The sequence below is a fragment of the Paramisgurnus dabryanus genome, chromosome 8 (assembly GCF_030506205.2).
Source record: "Paramisgurnus dabryanus chromosome 8, PD_genome_1.1, whole genome shotgun sequence".
Lineage (NCBI taxonomy): Eukaryota > Metazoa > Chordata > Actinopteri > Cypriniformes > Cobitidae > Paramisgurnus > Paramisgurnus dabryanus.
The window spans coordinates 27,320,176-27,335,976 of NC_133344.1; the positions used below are offsets into that span (position 1 = coordinate 27,320,176).

Below are 15,801 nucleotides of genomic sequence, written 5' to 3' on the forward strand. Positions count from 1 at the left end.
GGGCAGCTGGCGTTACAAGTGTGGAGGGAGGGACTGGAGGGGGTGTCACACTAAATAAGCACAATTACACTTTCGTGAGATGGAAACCAGATGACCACGGGCACTGACAACATGCAGGGGTTACTTAGGCCAAGGTTTTAGATACACACAGTCAAACACAAAGAACGCTTGCAACTTTCCGGGGCTCTAGACGAATGGCAAGGCTTGCTGGCTCTCTATGTAAACACTGTGCGTTTCCCACACTGAACCTTTGTGATAGCCGTGAACCCAGTAATTCCTCCTACTGATCAGTTTTCCAGAGAACCTCCACCTTTTACAGCATCTCCTACAAATGCTGTCATGTTTGTCTTCCTAAAGTTTTGTGGAACGAAAAGATTGCACAGTCTGTATCTCATCATGCTTTATTTTATTGTGAATTCACATTTTTCCTGGTTTATTTGCAAAGCCCTATGCAGAGATGTTTAAGCACGCCACGCATGTGCAGGATGATTAGCCAAACCTTTCTCTCGTGTTCTCCTGCCTTCTCTGTTTTGTACGAGTGGAGGGGGTGATTTTACATGACTGGGAAGTGAGCTAATCGCTCGCTCTTTATGACCTAATTTCAGAGCACTCAGCTTTCTGAGACAAAGAATTGCTGTTCAGAATGTGAGGGACTTTCTCTTACATTTAGTTTCACCTTTAAAAGACAGAATGGAAAGAAATGACAGATTTATAAAGTTAAAAGTGTCCATACCTCATACAGTAACTAAAGCAGTTTATGCTCTTTAGAAAAGTGATGGTATAACTCAACTCTACAATAAAGATTTAAAGATAAGTATATTATTTTTGGAAATGTTTTTTGTTTAATTTTATTTTAGTTTCAGTAACTCTAGTCTTAATAATATTTGTTTTATTTTACCTGGGAATTTAAAAATAATGGCAAAATACTGCAACATGTGAAATTATATAAAATAAGATGACAAAGATGAGATTTTGACTTTGCATTTGGTTATTTCCTTATATGCCAATCCACCATTACCCTCTAGTGGCCATTCGTATGAAACAACGTTCATGCCTGTTGCTGTGATGCATTACTTCCACTGCGTTTTAGTACTGCTGTTGTATGGGGGAATGCAATTTTTATTTATGTACATACATGTTTTTTGGCTAAAAGAGCTATAATGTTTTGTTACCGTCATAATAGGAAGTTGGTGTTAGAATAATTCTGATGCTTAAAACAGTAATACTGGAAAAAGCCATCTTTTACAACTTATGTCTGTGCTTAAAATGTACAATGTAGGGCTATCTGATGTAATTTAGCAAAATTCAAACAATAAATGTAATTTTAGCAATATGGTATTTAAAGGGATAGTTCGGCCAAAAATGATATTAAACCCATGATTTACTCACCCCCAAGCTGTCCGAGTTGCATATGTCCATCGTTTTTCAGACAAACACATTTTCGGATATTTTAGAAAATGTTTTAGATCTTTCAGTTAATTAAATGTAATGTTACGGGGTCCACACATAGTCCACGACCTTTAAGTCCAAAAAAAGTATGTCCATTCTTCAAAAATTAAATCCAAACGGCTCCAGGATGATAAACAAAGGTCTTCTGAGGGTAATCCGTGCGGTGTTGTTGTAGAAATATCTATATTTAAAACTTTATTAATGAAAATAAATACCTTCCGGTAGCGCCGCCATCTTAGTTGCTTACGCAGCCTACGGAGGCTACTCTGCTGCTGCTCTGTGCCCCCGCCCTCCAAATTTGTATACGTCACTAAGAAAAGTGCGTACACTACGCTAATACTCTCTCCTGAATACAGAGGTGTCTCGGAATGCTTGGGGGTTAGTAAATCATGGGTTTAATATCATTTTTGGCCGAACTATCCCTTTAAACAATTAAATAACTATGAAACTAAACAGTAATCTTTTAATTTTGATGATTATAACTGACAACTAAGGAAAATCCCCAATTGAGCATCTCAGAAAATAAGAAAAATGTGAAAAGGTTCAATAATGAAGATACCTGGTGCCACACTGTAATCAGCTTATTAACTCAAAACACCTGCAAAGGCCTTTAAATGGTCTCTCAGTCTAGTTCTGTACGCTACACAATCATGGTGAAGACGACCAAAAGACGACCACCTTGTACGAGGAGGGCAAGACATAAATGTTATTGCAAAAGAGGCTGGCTGTTCACAGAGCTCTGTGTCCAACCACATTAATAAAGAGGCGAAGGGAAGGAAAAGGTGTGGTAGAAAAAAAGTGTACATGCAATAGGGATAACCACACCTTGGAGAGGATTGTGAAACAAAACCGATTCAAAAATGTGGGGGAGTATCACAAAGAGTGGACGGCAGCTGGAGTCAGTGTTTCAAGAACCACTATGCACAGACGTATGCAAAACCTGGGTTTCAACTGTCGCATTCCTTGCATCAAGCTACTCTTGAACAACAGACAGCATCAGAAAATCTATGGGGTATTGTGAATAGGAAGATGCGATATGCCAAACCCAACAATGCAGAAAAACTGAAGGCCACAATCAGAGCAACTTGGGCTTTCATAGCACCCAAGCAGTGCCACAGACTGATCGACTCCATGTTCAGGCAAAAGGAGCCCCAACTAAAGTCCAATTTATTATCGAGCATAAGGTCTACACCGCTATGCTGTAGCCTCTGCGTAGTCTGACGTGAACCTCGCCAAATTTTTAACACTGCGTAAGTTCTATGCGGACCGCAAGCGCTTTGATTGGTCCACTAATACCCCTCCCGTCAGGTACAAAAACTGCATCATAGGTATTTCTGTTTGCGACGTTAAAGATGGACCAAGTTGAGGAGTGAGTTAACTCAAACTGCAAAATTAGTCACTGTTTATTTACTTCCATCACTGCTGGTCATCTCAAAATATACACAAGTTGTTTTTTCTTCTTCGCTTGTGGGTTAAACTGCAAAGCTGCTTCTTCATTGACAGTCGCGCTGCTAATGTGGTAACACGCGTGGATACTGCCTCCACCGGTCTGCATATGTGTTTGCACGTGGACACAGAAAAACGGCACGTAACCTACACCGTAGGACCTACGCACAACTATAACGAGCCATTAAGTATTTAGTGAGGTACATGCTTATACTTTTCATGCTTATACTTTTCAGTTGGCCAAGATTTCTAAAAATCCTTTCTTTGTATTGGTTGTAAGTAATATTCTAATTTTCTGAGATACTGAATTTGGGATTTTCCTTATTTGTCAGTTATAGTTATCACAATTAAAAGAAATAAACATTTAAAATATATCAGTCTGTGTAATGAATGAATATATAATATACAAGTTAAACTTTTTGAATGAATTCGTGAAATAAATCAACTTTTTGATGATATTCTAATTATATGACCAGCACCTATAACACTTCTTAAACGGCTATTTACCTCATAAGTTAGTTAAGGAAATATTGATTTGAAATATTTTATTTACTCTTTATTTTTTAACAAATGCAGACCTTCTGTGAGGAAAACCTATTTCGGTTTAAACACAAGGGGGGAGGTTTCCCGGACTGGGTTAAGACTAGTCCTAGACTAAAAGAATTTAAGAGCTGTCCAAACTGAAAACAACTTGCACTGACATATCTTAAAATACACCATTGCCCTTTGTTTTGCCTCAAAATGCACACAAATAATGTTTTTAGTAAGGCATTTTTGTTAAAACTAGTTCAATTTCCTAATTAAACTAAGGCCTTGTCCTGGTTTAAGCTAATCCCTGTCTGGGAAACCGCCTCAAGATGTTTAAATGTCACACAATTTGGTTTAGTCATTTATAAATATAATGTCATATGTGTTATTAAAATACATATGTATATTTTTGTGTGATATAAAACTGCTGCATCCGGGTTACAGTGTGTTATTAGTTTCAGGCGGTTATCTCGGAATAACAAACCTTGGAATGTCGCCACTGGCCAATCAGAATCCAGCATTTTAGAGTGCCACGTAATAATGAAAAATAAGCATTGCTTTTCCCAATAGAAGTTCTTAATAAATTGTATAACATTACAAATTATACAACACATGTGACAACCTACCCCAGATTAATATGCATGATAGCAGACATTTAAACCTTGAAATTAGATTTTGATGCTCTCTTGGACAACTAGTATAATATAATTTTAATATAATACCTCTTCACCTGCTAAAAACAAATCCGTATATTACAAACAATTTTAAACAGATTAAATTCTTTATTGTTAAAGTTGTCAAAAATACATTCCTGACAGGTTCCATTCTAACCTGAATGACAGCCTGATATGAATTAATCACAGGTACAAGATATTAATAAGTAAAATCATCAAAAATCTTTACAGTTGCTACATCAGGAGGACATGAGATTTGTCCTGAATTTGTTTATTTAATTTGATTTCATTTACTTCTGTGGTGCCATTTATATTTTAAAATGTATGAAAAAATACAGTTAATGATATTCATATTTAATGATATTCAAATTAAAAATTATTGTTTTGGAGGTCCTTTGTGGTCAAATATTAACAAGCAAAAACCAAAACTGTTTATAACATTTTGACTTAATTAATTTTGAGTCATTATCTCTCATGGCCTGTTGAAGACTGATGTACTTAAAATGTGGCATGAGGATTAGAAGCCCATAAAACAGTTATATTTAAAGCTAAAATTATACTTGACATTTTTACATTCATCAAATGGAAAACCCCTTCATTATTCATTAAGGTTTCAATATAAAAGCTGTTTCACATTAAATATACTTCTGACAGTGTGTTAACTTAAACTCTATATGATTCTAATCATAAGAAGTTTTTGAGGTGAAAAAGAAGGTAACAGAGAAGTTTTTGTTTTTTCAAAACAATTCACCCAAAGCTAGTGCAACATATCCTGCTTTAAGTTAAATTCCCATTAGTTTTAAGGCTGACTTGGAGTGTCATTAGATGGATATTAGTACTATTCAATGAAGCAGGATCTTTAGTTTGACACTGTTTTGGATGACTGGTCAACAGACCACTCATCTGAAGGCAGTAGCTCCTCCTTATCATCCAACCTTTGGAATCTTCTGTTGTTCCTACGCACTGCGATCAGGACCAAACCCACCAACAGTAGGGCAGACATGATGGCCAGGGTGGCCACTAGGAAGAAGGCTGGAAATGAGACATAAATGTGTTAGGCTCTTTTTTTTAGTAAGTGATATGAGGTGTCATTCATGTCTGATCTGCTTTAAAAGAAGAGGACAATTATGTTTAAATATTTTTAAAAATGTAACACTTTAGATTCAGAGCAGCTAAAGCAAGCAATGTAAGCAAATGTAAATGTATGTTACATTCATACAAGTCTGACACCAATTCGACTTACCTGGAGACCAACGACCACGTCCATGGCCATGTCCATGTCCATCAAATCGCCCTATAGAAAACAAGTGCACCAAATTAAATACATTCACATAGTAGATTCGGTCGGAATGCAAAACAGGATTTCTGTCCTATCTTACCTTCATTCCCAGTACAAGCTGACATGCACTCTTCCTCAGTGTTGTAGCGGTTTTGGTTGCCCTGGCAGCCTCCGTACAGGAAGGGCTGACAGGAATGGGTGCTAGGCTCAAAGTAATACCTGGGGAAGGCTGCACGGCATGGACCGGAGTCAGATGGTACGACACAGGCTTCTGTAAATTTGGTTACAAATGGTAAAAAAAGAGAGTAAGGTCAACAAAAAGTTGTATTAGCATTGGACAATTATCAACAAAAAGTTCACCCACAACTGACCAAAACATCAGGTAATTGTATTGGTGACACCTTGTTATTTTACCTTCGTAGCTGTTAGGTGCACTGGTAGTGACAAGGGGCATCTCATTTCTGGAAATGACCTTCACTGGAATGCAAACATACATTCAGTTGAAATATATAAAACCTGACTTTAAACAAATTTCGTTGTGACATGTCCCTTTAATGACTGTATAACTTAAAGTCTTTAACATTAATTAAATGATACACAAGTAAATAAATTGGTGTGATTATATAGTTAAACTTAATTTTGGCAGTGACTTGATGACATAAAGTATGATGATTCATAAATAAAACTGAAGTGGTTTGGGAATGGTGGATGATCAGAAAATGACATCACAACAGTACCTGTGCAGGTTGTCATGCACTCCTCCTCTGTTTCATAGTTGTTCATGTTGCCCCTGCATCCTCCATAGGTGAATGGTTCACAGGTACCATTGTTGTAGAAGTAGCGCCTGATGGAGGCTCTGCAGTACCCAGTCTTCGCAATGGCCAGACATTTCTCTGGTGTAAGGGAGAGCGAACATTAAAAGCTGTGCAACTGTACACTGCTGCTTAAAGGTGTGGTCAGAAAAGGATTAGGACAAAACCATTACAAACTAATCCAAATAGTACAAAAACAGGGTTGAAATACCTTGAAATTCCTCGTACGTCATCTCAGGAAGAGCCTTGGGCTCAACAGCTAAGAAGAAAAATACAAACTATTAAAGTTTTAAATGGCATATGGACATGTGCATGCATGGTACAACTTTTTGCATATGCAGCATGTGTTAATGGCCGACAGGAAAGAGATTTTTCCAAAGCCAAAAAATGATAAGATGTGGGATGACATAAGAGCATAAAAGCAGCCTTGTATGAAAAACAGACAAAAACTTTTTTTAATTCTGACTTATCACCACTGTTCAGAAGTTAGATTCCTCATGCTTAACATATAGACAAAGTGTCAAAAAAGGAGTTTACAGGAGTATTTCTGTGCCAAACGCACTTCGCCAGGGTTTTAATGGACAATTTCAGTGCAGGAAGTACAGTGGAAGTCCTTATATGGGCACTTCACCTGGAACAGCAGCGTACGCACACAAAAACCAAAAGCTGACACAAAATCAACTTCAACAGAGAAATGTTTTTGTTTGTGGGGGAAATGTAAGCTTGTTCAGGTCCCAATGAACCCAGCATTATGGAAATAATATAGTTTGTTTATCTGATGTAGCAGCAAAGTTGTGCATGTGTTTGTTTAAAGTTGGAATGACCCTTATGAGTCATGATGATGAGTCGCAGGCGATAAGTAAAACCGCATCAAATGTCTGTGTTTTGTTGGCGATTGGCGCGTAAGTGCATATAAACAATATGAACATGTAGTGAATCATAAGTTGTCCAGAGATAGTGGGATAAAGTTTTGTGCGTGTTGCTTGCGACTCGCTCCACTTACGGTACACTTGTTTTTTTCTGGGAAAGTAGCAGTACAGCTGATCTGTCTTTTATAAATCTGATAAAACTAAAGAGTCTTTGAAAATATAAAGGATGCAATACTACTCTATAGGCACTCAAGATTAACAAGAGATGAGTAGAAACACTGTGTGTCATGTGACCTTTAAATCATTTTTACTTCCTTGTATGGAAAGACTTAAAAAAAATACATACAAGTCAGTGTGTTTGTAGTGACATGAGGAAAGGCAAAGTCATGTCACTTAAACAATCGTATCTATCATTGAATATTATTGTATTAGTAAGATGACCTGCTATCTGTTTCATAAGCGTGCATTACATATTTCTGTGGCTTGGCCTTAGTTTGACTCGAAGTAAGATGTTACTTACCGTTCATATCTTCGGGGGTGGACATTCTACTGCGTTGAGACAAAGCATGAGAGTCACTGAGCACAGTACCTAAAAATAAAAAAAGAGAAACAATTCATTTCTGGAATTCATAAAAATCACAGATTAGCACCTATCTGTATTTAGTAATATATAAACACCATATCACACACACCAGTCAACTGTAACTTGAAAATTGTACAGTAATTGTCATGGACATGGATTTACACGTTACAAGCCCAAACACATAAGTCTATGTGGCAACTGTAACATAAAAAATTTTGTAATACATTAATGGCAACTGCTGCTTGTGATTGGAAGCAGTTGCAAACAACAACAAAATCTCACCCTTTCCCTTCATCACAAAAAAAGATTGTTCTTTCAAAAGAGGGAGAAGAAAAACAAACTTTGTGTGCTTGTCACATGGACAGGTAATCTACCTTCACAGAGGTCACCCAACCGGTTATTCAACAACCCAGAAACCAGAACCGCATTCTTCATTATGCTTAAAGAGATTTAACTTTTATCTGAATAAGACTGCTTTCATTATTCTTGATCTTTTACTTGATTATCCACCCATAGAAAACTCTAAATGTTTCTTTAACAAAATAGCTTTATACTGTACATATTATAAAAGTAGGACTTCTTACTGTAAATGTTTGCTTTGAGAATTTCATGAAAAGAAACGCATGTTGTATGTCAAGCTACCTGACTGACTAAGGCCATATAGTGAAAAGCAACTCAACACCATTCAAATATAGAAAGACATAAACCAACAGAAAGACCAAGCACAGACCACAATGTGGGTCCTGGATGGAGCATGATCTTATTGAGAGGCTCTATGGTTTCCTATGCTCATATTTTAATATCCCTCTCTAAGCTTGTGTTTTCATTGCCACATACAAAAAGCTCACAAACTGATTTGCTCTATATAGGGAAAAAGCAATAGCAATTCTTTAAGGTAAAATTGATAGGATTTTTAACCCTCCGCTCCTATTATGTTTGTGGTCAAATTGACCCCAAAGCTACTTTGAAATTTTTTAATATTTTTAAACCTTTAAACCTACTTATAGACTTTTCCTTGATACTTTTTGACTTTTGAATAAAAGTGTCTGCCAAGTAGGCTATATAAATGTACATACAGTACACACAGTGTTCCTGTAAAACTGATCTAATATTAATATGTGAAAAAATTGTAAAACTGTCACATAAAATAAATGTTCTACATCTTCCTAAACTAATTGCCTAAGTCAATTTTTCCGGTTTCTCAGAAAACACAAATAAATGGAACTAACTTCAGAGGTTCAGAGTAGAGGTGGGCGGAATGACCAAAAATCTATTTCATGGAATGAGTCATTTTATTTCACGGAACGGAATATTTCACGCTATACATGTTTTTCAGTTTATATTGTTTTTTGATGATACAAATGTACAGAAATACACCACTCACTATAGCTTTTAACTAAATGCTCGCCACAGTTTTAAAATATGAGCAATTTAAAGCGAGCGAGCAAGACAAGACTCTCGCTGCGTGACCCGCGGTGGATTCACTGGCACTTATTATAAAAATTACACAAATAACTCGTTCATTTTTTTATAAGTGAACTATTTTACATGTTTCTCCGTCACACTCAGTCTAACATGCTTGAGGGCAGAGTTGGCCACGCCCACTTATTTGCATTCCACGGAATAGAAAAATCTGTTACGTCTGACATTTTATTCCGCGGTAACGGAATATATACCGTCATACCGCCCAGCCCTAGTTCAGAGGAGTAGATTTGTGTTTTTCTTGATGCAGCTGCCATTTAGCCAAGTCTCAATAACTTAGGCAAAATAAAACAGCCTAAGTCATGCTCTTGGCCATTATACTACAGAGGGTAGAATAGCATGATCTGTTCAAATGAGGATGTGGGCGATTTTACCAGACGTGGCCAGGATCATGAGGAGATGACTTATGCAAAAAAAAAAAATTTATAAAAAAATTACTTAGGCAATTAGTTTAGGAAGGTGACAATATTATTTTTATTACTACTTCTATTGTTGTATAGCCTGGGTGCCAGCCGATCTTAGCCCCGCCCACCACATTTTGAAAAACGGGAAGATCTTCTGATTAGAATTGAGTATGACAATGTCAGGCTAATTGTTGTACTAAATATACACTAAACTTATGTGCTACAAAAGATACGTTTTACAGAAATGAATCTATTAACTCTTTCGCCGCCATTGACAAGTTATCTTGTCAATTATGAGTTAATATTTACCTGATAAATATGCCTTTTTGATGAATTTCTATGAAAAGGTGTAATACTGCCAAACCAAATTTATCAAAAACTGAAGCAAAAAAAAATATGAATCTTTAAACTGCATTTATGTTTGATAATAGTTCTGAGTCTGATCTCTAATATAAAATCCCCAAAAACTCTTTTTTTAAGCTTTTTGCTCAAAATTTTGTATTTTTGAAGAGAAATATCCATATTTCAGTGGTTAAATTAGGTGGAAAAGGTAAATATATAATGAAACGTTTTTCCCCAGTTTTGTTTGTTTGAATGCAAAAAGCCTGTTATTTGATATATTTGTATAGAAGAAAATTTTTCCTCCAAAGAATTTGGTGAAAATCATAAAAAAGCTGGCGAGCAACTTTTTTTAAGGCTAATGAGTTAAACAATTTATGTATATAAAAAAATTTAAAATTATGTTTTTTTTCCTACAATTTAAATTTAAATGTTAGGTTATTAAGCATATATTAAACTATTTGGGGTCAATTTAACTCCAAACATTAAGATGTTGCTCAAATTTGAACATAACAAGGGTTAATACAAATATACTGAATTAATCAGCATTTTTTTCTGGGTCTTCAGTGTGACAGGAAGCCAATGGAAACATAAGAGATGCAAATTCCAACTAAGTGTCATCACATATAAAATTTGTTTATTAATTTGCATTCATTTCACTGCATTCCTCAAATAAAGGCTGCTGACACACAGCTTGTATTATTAATATTATAAGTATTAAAATATTCTAGTCCACTCCATCTTTATGACTCACTAGTGTTGACAATAAAGAGTAAAAAACAGCTCTGGTATTTCGATTCTTTGGATCCTGCTGTACGGCGGGTGTGTTTAATAAACAAAACCTTACTTATAACCACACCCCACTCTGGAGGATAGCTTCATAGTTTTAGCACCTTGTTTGTATAGAATTGCGAAACTTTTTGAGACGTCTCAAATGTGTTGCCCACACAATGACAATCCTTTTGCATTCAAGACAAAACTTCAGCTTAAAAAAACAAAAGATAATGCAGCTTTTGAATACATTTATATTTGGTAAATTTAACATTAGTACTAGGATGTTTAATATTTACATAGATTACAGCTGAGAAGAGAGTGGCTTTGTGTTGCAAAACCTCAAGGGCCTGGTTTCAACGACAATGCTTAGCTAAAGTCAGGACTAGGCCTTTTAAATTAAAGGGGACATTTCACAAGACTTTTTTAAGATGTCAAATAAATCTTTGGTGTTCCCAGAGTACATATGTGAAGTTTTAGCTCAAGATACCCCCACAGATAATTTATTATAACATGTTAAAATGGCCACTTTTTAGGTGTGAGCAAAAATGTGCCACTTTGTGTGTGTCCTTTTAAATGCAAATGAGTTGATCTTTGCATTAAATGGCAGTGCTGTGGTTGGATAGTGCAGATTAAGGGGCGGTATTATCTCCTTTTGACATCACAAAGGGGGGCCAAATTTCAATGACCTATTTTTTCGACATGCTTGCAGAGAATGTTTTACCAAAACTTTGTTACTGGGTTGATCTTTTTCACATTTTATAGCTTGATAGAAGCACAGGGGACCAAATTATAGCACTTAAACATGGGAAAAAATCTGATTTCATGATATGTCGCCTTTAAAATGTTTGAGCATCTTTTATAAACATCCTTTAAAGAGATGTTACTGTTGTGTATCTTGAAACAAATTTATGGCACTGGCATACTTTAAGGTCTGTCAGTGCAAGTTATTTTCAGTTAAGACAACTCCAACATGTGTTTTAGTCTAGGACTAGCTTTAACCCTTGTCTGTAAAATCGGCAGTAAATGTTGTAAATCTTAATTGCATCAAGGAAAATGTAATGCAAGCGCTCTAGCTCCAAATATAGGGTGTGATGCATACCTGTCACTCCATTGCAAGCCGTCTGGCAAGCCTCCAGGGTATCAAAGTTATTATTGTTTCCCCCACATCCACCATAGATGAACGGCTTGCAGGTCTGATCGGTGACATCATAATAGAAACGTGGGAAGGAGGCACGGCAGTTTCCCACCACACTTGTGAGACGGCAGTCATCTATGGCACAGAAGAAATTGTCTCAAAATAGCTTACATGCATACTGTAATTTAGACCAGGGAAAGAAAAGTTTTTTGCTTCTTTACAAATAGGCCTATAAGCTTCTACCGAATTTGACATGTTATCAATGTACTGTATGGAAAAATAACTAAGCCGTCCATCCTGAATACAAAGACCTTTATTTATGGTACTAACTTGTAAAACCTGGAATACAGGTTGGTCAGGTCATTGAAATACATGACTATTACATGACTATTGCATGACAGAAATAGGGGAAGGGTTTCAAAAGAGTTTTTTTTCTGTCAACATGATTATATATTTTTATATTTATTTAAAATGTCATCCTAAATATGAATATGTTCAGAAAGTAAAATAAACTCTTACATTTCCTGCTTTGTATTCGTTTGAATGATTTTCATTTGTATCTATTTAAACACTTTAATGTTTTATAATGTAGTATTATTCATTTTAATATTCTTATATATTTTATGTTAAGCCCTCTCTAACATATGGTAATTTAGCCAACTACATATGGTAACCATAGTTACCGTGAATTTACTTACGTCAATGTTATAAAACGGCTTATTTGTCATAAAAATGGAATTTGCTTCCACTTTAAGAAAACAACATATTCTGAAAGGTACAATATAAATGTATTATTTTAGTGGACGAAGCAGACGTCATTTTAGAAGTTAGATATTACAGTAAGAATACAAAATAATACATAATTTTTTCTAATAGCTACCTGTTGTGAACGCAGCGCGATCATCAGCCTCGTTTGGGCTCTGATCGTCAGTAACGGCGGTCTTTCGGTAAACCTTGAATTGAGTGCTGGGCGTCAGAACGCAGACGTCGTTCCCGTCTTTAATGCAGTTCACCAGGCGACACTCCGGTTTCCCGTCCGCTGGTGTCCCGATAAGAGCGAGCTGGCAGTCGTCTCTATCACAACAAGCCTGCATACACTCTTCCGCATCCGAGACTTCTGGCAGGTAAGCTAGGTAAGCTGCGCCATTATCAAATGATCTGATGTCCAGACCTTGCTCCAGTTCGATGTTTGAGTCCCATGTACACGCATTCAGAAGCGAAAAACAACAAAGAAACCCAACGACGCAGGCTGTAAACCACACCTGTGCCATTCTCCCAATTTCTGTCCACGAATATGTTACCTGTGTATTATCAGCTGTACTCGATTATTACCGACGGTGTGTTACACAGCTTCGGTTAAAACAGCGAAATATTGACAGCACCTATTAAACTTCTAAGAATACGAACGCAGCAGGTGTGTTCTTCAGTACTGGGAAATAATGCTGCAAACAACTTCCTCTTAAGTTACGTCATTGTTTGACTTTAACGATTCGTCCCACACAAGTTTAGGCCTACACCCATTTTACCTGAGTCACTTATTTCCGCTTTCATAGAGCAGCTGTCACTATGGGAATTTTTGCTGAACGTATTTACATGTACGCAAATAAAAAAAATACTTGAATACTCATTACATTTGATGTTGTTTTATGTTTATTTGGATGCATATAGTTTAATTCAACATTAAAATAAAGTTTAAATATAAGACATGTTGATGTATTCTGTGCTGTCAAATTAATAACCATTTATAAACACCTACTTACTTTAGTAGCCCAATGATCAAGGGGCCCTGATATGTTTTCTTAAATTCATATTATTATAACAATTTAATGTCTTTTTTGTCATATTTATGAAGGAGATTCCAGAGTGGAATCTTAGTGGAATTTGGAGAGACAGTTTAAGCAATAATTTACAAAAAAGAATAATGTATTTAATATATATTAAAAATATCCCAATAAATAGTGTTTTTAAGCTATGAAGTGCACATACATCCATCACAAACGTAATTAACACTCTTTAAAAAATATACAGCACCTATCTTTAGTCAAATGGTGGTAGACATGTCAAAATACATGCCTGCTGCAGACGCTTCGAAAGGTTTTATGATAAAAGAGATGCTCGCGTTTGCCAGATTCTTGCTTACTGTATTCAGAGTTTAGTGTTAAGTGAGTGTCTTGCGAGTATTTTGTAAACGTGAGCGTTTCTTTCATAAACCCTTTCGACGTGTGTGTGGCAGGCATGTATTTTGACATGTCGCTTAAATGTACATTCATATCAGGGTTTCCCGCAGCACTTTTCAGTTCGGGCGGCCCACCTAAGCTGGGATACCCTACCACCTTAACTAGGTCATCCAAAAAAAAATTCCACCAAACGCCACATGGCCGAAATGAGAGAAAGACATGGTCCGTCACTGTCTGAAGGATAACTAGCCTGTTGATAAAACATTTAATTCATTAATAATCTAGTATGTGTTCATTTTCTGTCATAGTTTCTTCAAAATTGAGTTTTATTTGAGCGTTTTAAATAAAAATATTTTTATTATATAAAATATTTTGATTGCCACGCCCCCCGGCCCGCCCACCTGCACAACCCTACCCAGGGGCGCCGTGAGGGGGGGAAAAGTTAGGACGATTCTAAGGACCCATGAACTTTTGAGGGCCCCAGCCAAGGACTGTGCCGCACACGCAACCCCCTTAAGCTGAGCCCTCTTAGCTCCGCCCCGTCTTTTCTCTGCGTTTTAGCGCCGTCTTCAATCCACGGTCTCACAGTGCGCGTGAACTTCAGAAGAGAACAAGGTGTGTGTATTTACTGCTATTTCCTATGATATCTGCATATGTGCACTTCCTTACTATAAATGCAGTTTACACAATGTGACGCTGGAGCAATACAATGCAGTTTTCTTTCCACTTTAAAGTTCGCTCTGTTCACCCCAGTTTAAAAAACACAAGGTGATTTACGTTCCCTGTTTTATGTTATGATTCTAACGCGAAGTCAGCCCTTATAAGCTGTTTAAATTAACGTAGCCCGTATAAGCTAATTAACAAACTAGAAATGCGATCGGTTACACACTGTTTTGTTTTGTAACGCAATATGCCAAGGAAGTATTTTTATGCAGTCGTGAATCGAGTTTATTGTGATAAAACTGAAATGCAACTAAGGCTAAACTAGTCCAGTTATGTATATTAAAGCTTCTCAACTTGCAACAGGGTTAAGAAATCAATGGAAATCTATGTCGTAATCTGCTATAGTTGTCTTTCATTTCATTTTAGAGCCCCGTTGATTAAAAAACAGTCTGAAGAATCATTTAATAACAGTATAGCTGTTTTCTTAAAGACTATTAAAACCCTAAACCAACTTTTTTTAGTTAATAATCTGTAAGAATGGGGTTTTATTAGTGCTGTTCATTGATTTTAGTAAGTTTTTTGACATTTGGATATAAAGTGTTTCAATACTACAATATATGGTGTAAAAACGTCTGAGTGCTGCCCTCTTCAGGTTGAACGGTGGCTACTGCAGTTGAATTTTCCTATTGAATGTTGGGTCCAAAAAATGCCTCGTGATGTAAGCATTGTTGACCCAGTCTTATTTCAGGCAGAATGTATACATAGAAAAGATGCATTGTTGTTGTTCGCCATTTTTAAATGTTACAATGTCGTGTGTGTAAGAGCTCAAGTACACAGTATGTCACTAAGACTGTCTCTGAAAATCAGACTAAAGCCTCAAATCTTATTGTGAGATAAAAAGTTTAATTTTTAAATCACAGTTTAATTTCAAGCATTAATTTCACTGTGATTTCAATTGCTGACATGACATTACTCAGTCAACATTAAAGATATCAAGTTTATATTTTCACAAATGTCCTTTACATTATATAGGATGATTTTATGTGGAAAACAGTAAATCACAAAGAAATACTTCAGCTGGGTTTTCACAGGCATGGTCACATTTATCTTTAATCTTTAAGAATGTTGCATTTTCTCTGAATATTTGATTTAATGTACTGTATTTTTCAATTAAATTTGCATTGCAC

At 36.2% G+C, this 15,801-nt stretch overlaps 1 protein-coding gene across 2 annotated transcripts; it reads right to left on the reverse strand.

Moving 5' to 3' along the window:
- Window positions 1–4,185: 4,185 nt before the first annotated feature.
- Window positions 4,186–13,237, reverse strand: spint2 (serine peptidase inhibitor, Kunitz type, 2). 2 transcript variants are annotated; one of them, XM_065281313.2, is made up of 9 exons: window positions 12,655–13,235; window positions 11,739–11,909; window positions 7,578–7,646; window positions 6,400–6,447; window positions 6,114–6,269; window positions 5,791–5,853; window positions 5,477–5,647; window positions 5,341–5,391; window positions 4,186–5,129 (listed from the first exon to the last, which is right to left on the reverse strand). In XM_065281313.2, exons 1-9 carry the CDS (start codon window positions 13,043–13,045, stop codon window positions 4,957–4,959), a joined length of 1,293 nt encoding a protein of 430 aa, XP_065137385.1. In that variant the 5' UTR covers window positions 13,046–13,235; the 3' UTR covers window positions 4,186–4,956. The 2 variants fall into 2 exon arrangements, with proteins under 2 accessions (XP_065137385.1, XP_065137386.1); XM_065281314.2 differs by lacking the exon at window positions 7,578–7,646 and having other exon boundaries at window positions 12,655–13,237.
- Window positions 13,238–15,801: the final 2,564 nt, after the last annotated feature.

What these genes read in the sequence shown, in the direction of transcription:
- spint2 (XM_065281313.2), bottom strand. Translation starts at nt 13,045, where the DNA reads ATGGCACAGGTGTGGTTTACAGCCTGCGTCGTTGGGTTTCTTTGTTGT. An exon ending in GACGTACGAGGAATTTCAAG is followed by an intron (nt 6,270 to 6,399) that starts GTATTTCAACCC and finishes CCCTTACACCAG; the next exon opens with AGAAATGTCTGGCCATTGCG. An exon ending in TGCACCTAACAGCTACGAAG is followed by an intron (nt 5,648 to 5,790) that starts GTAAAATAACAA and finishes CCAAATTTACAG; the next exon opens with AAGCCTGTGTCGTACCATCT.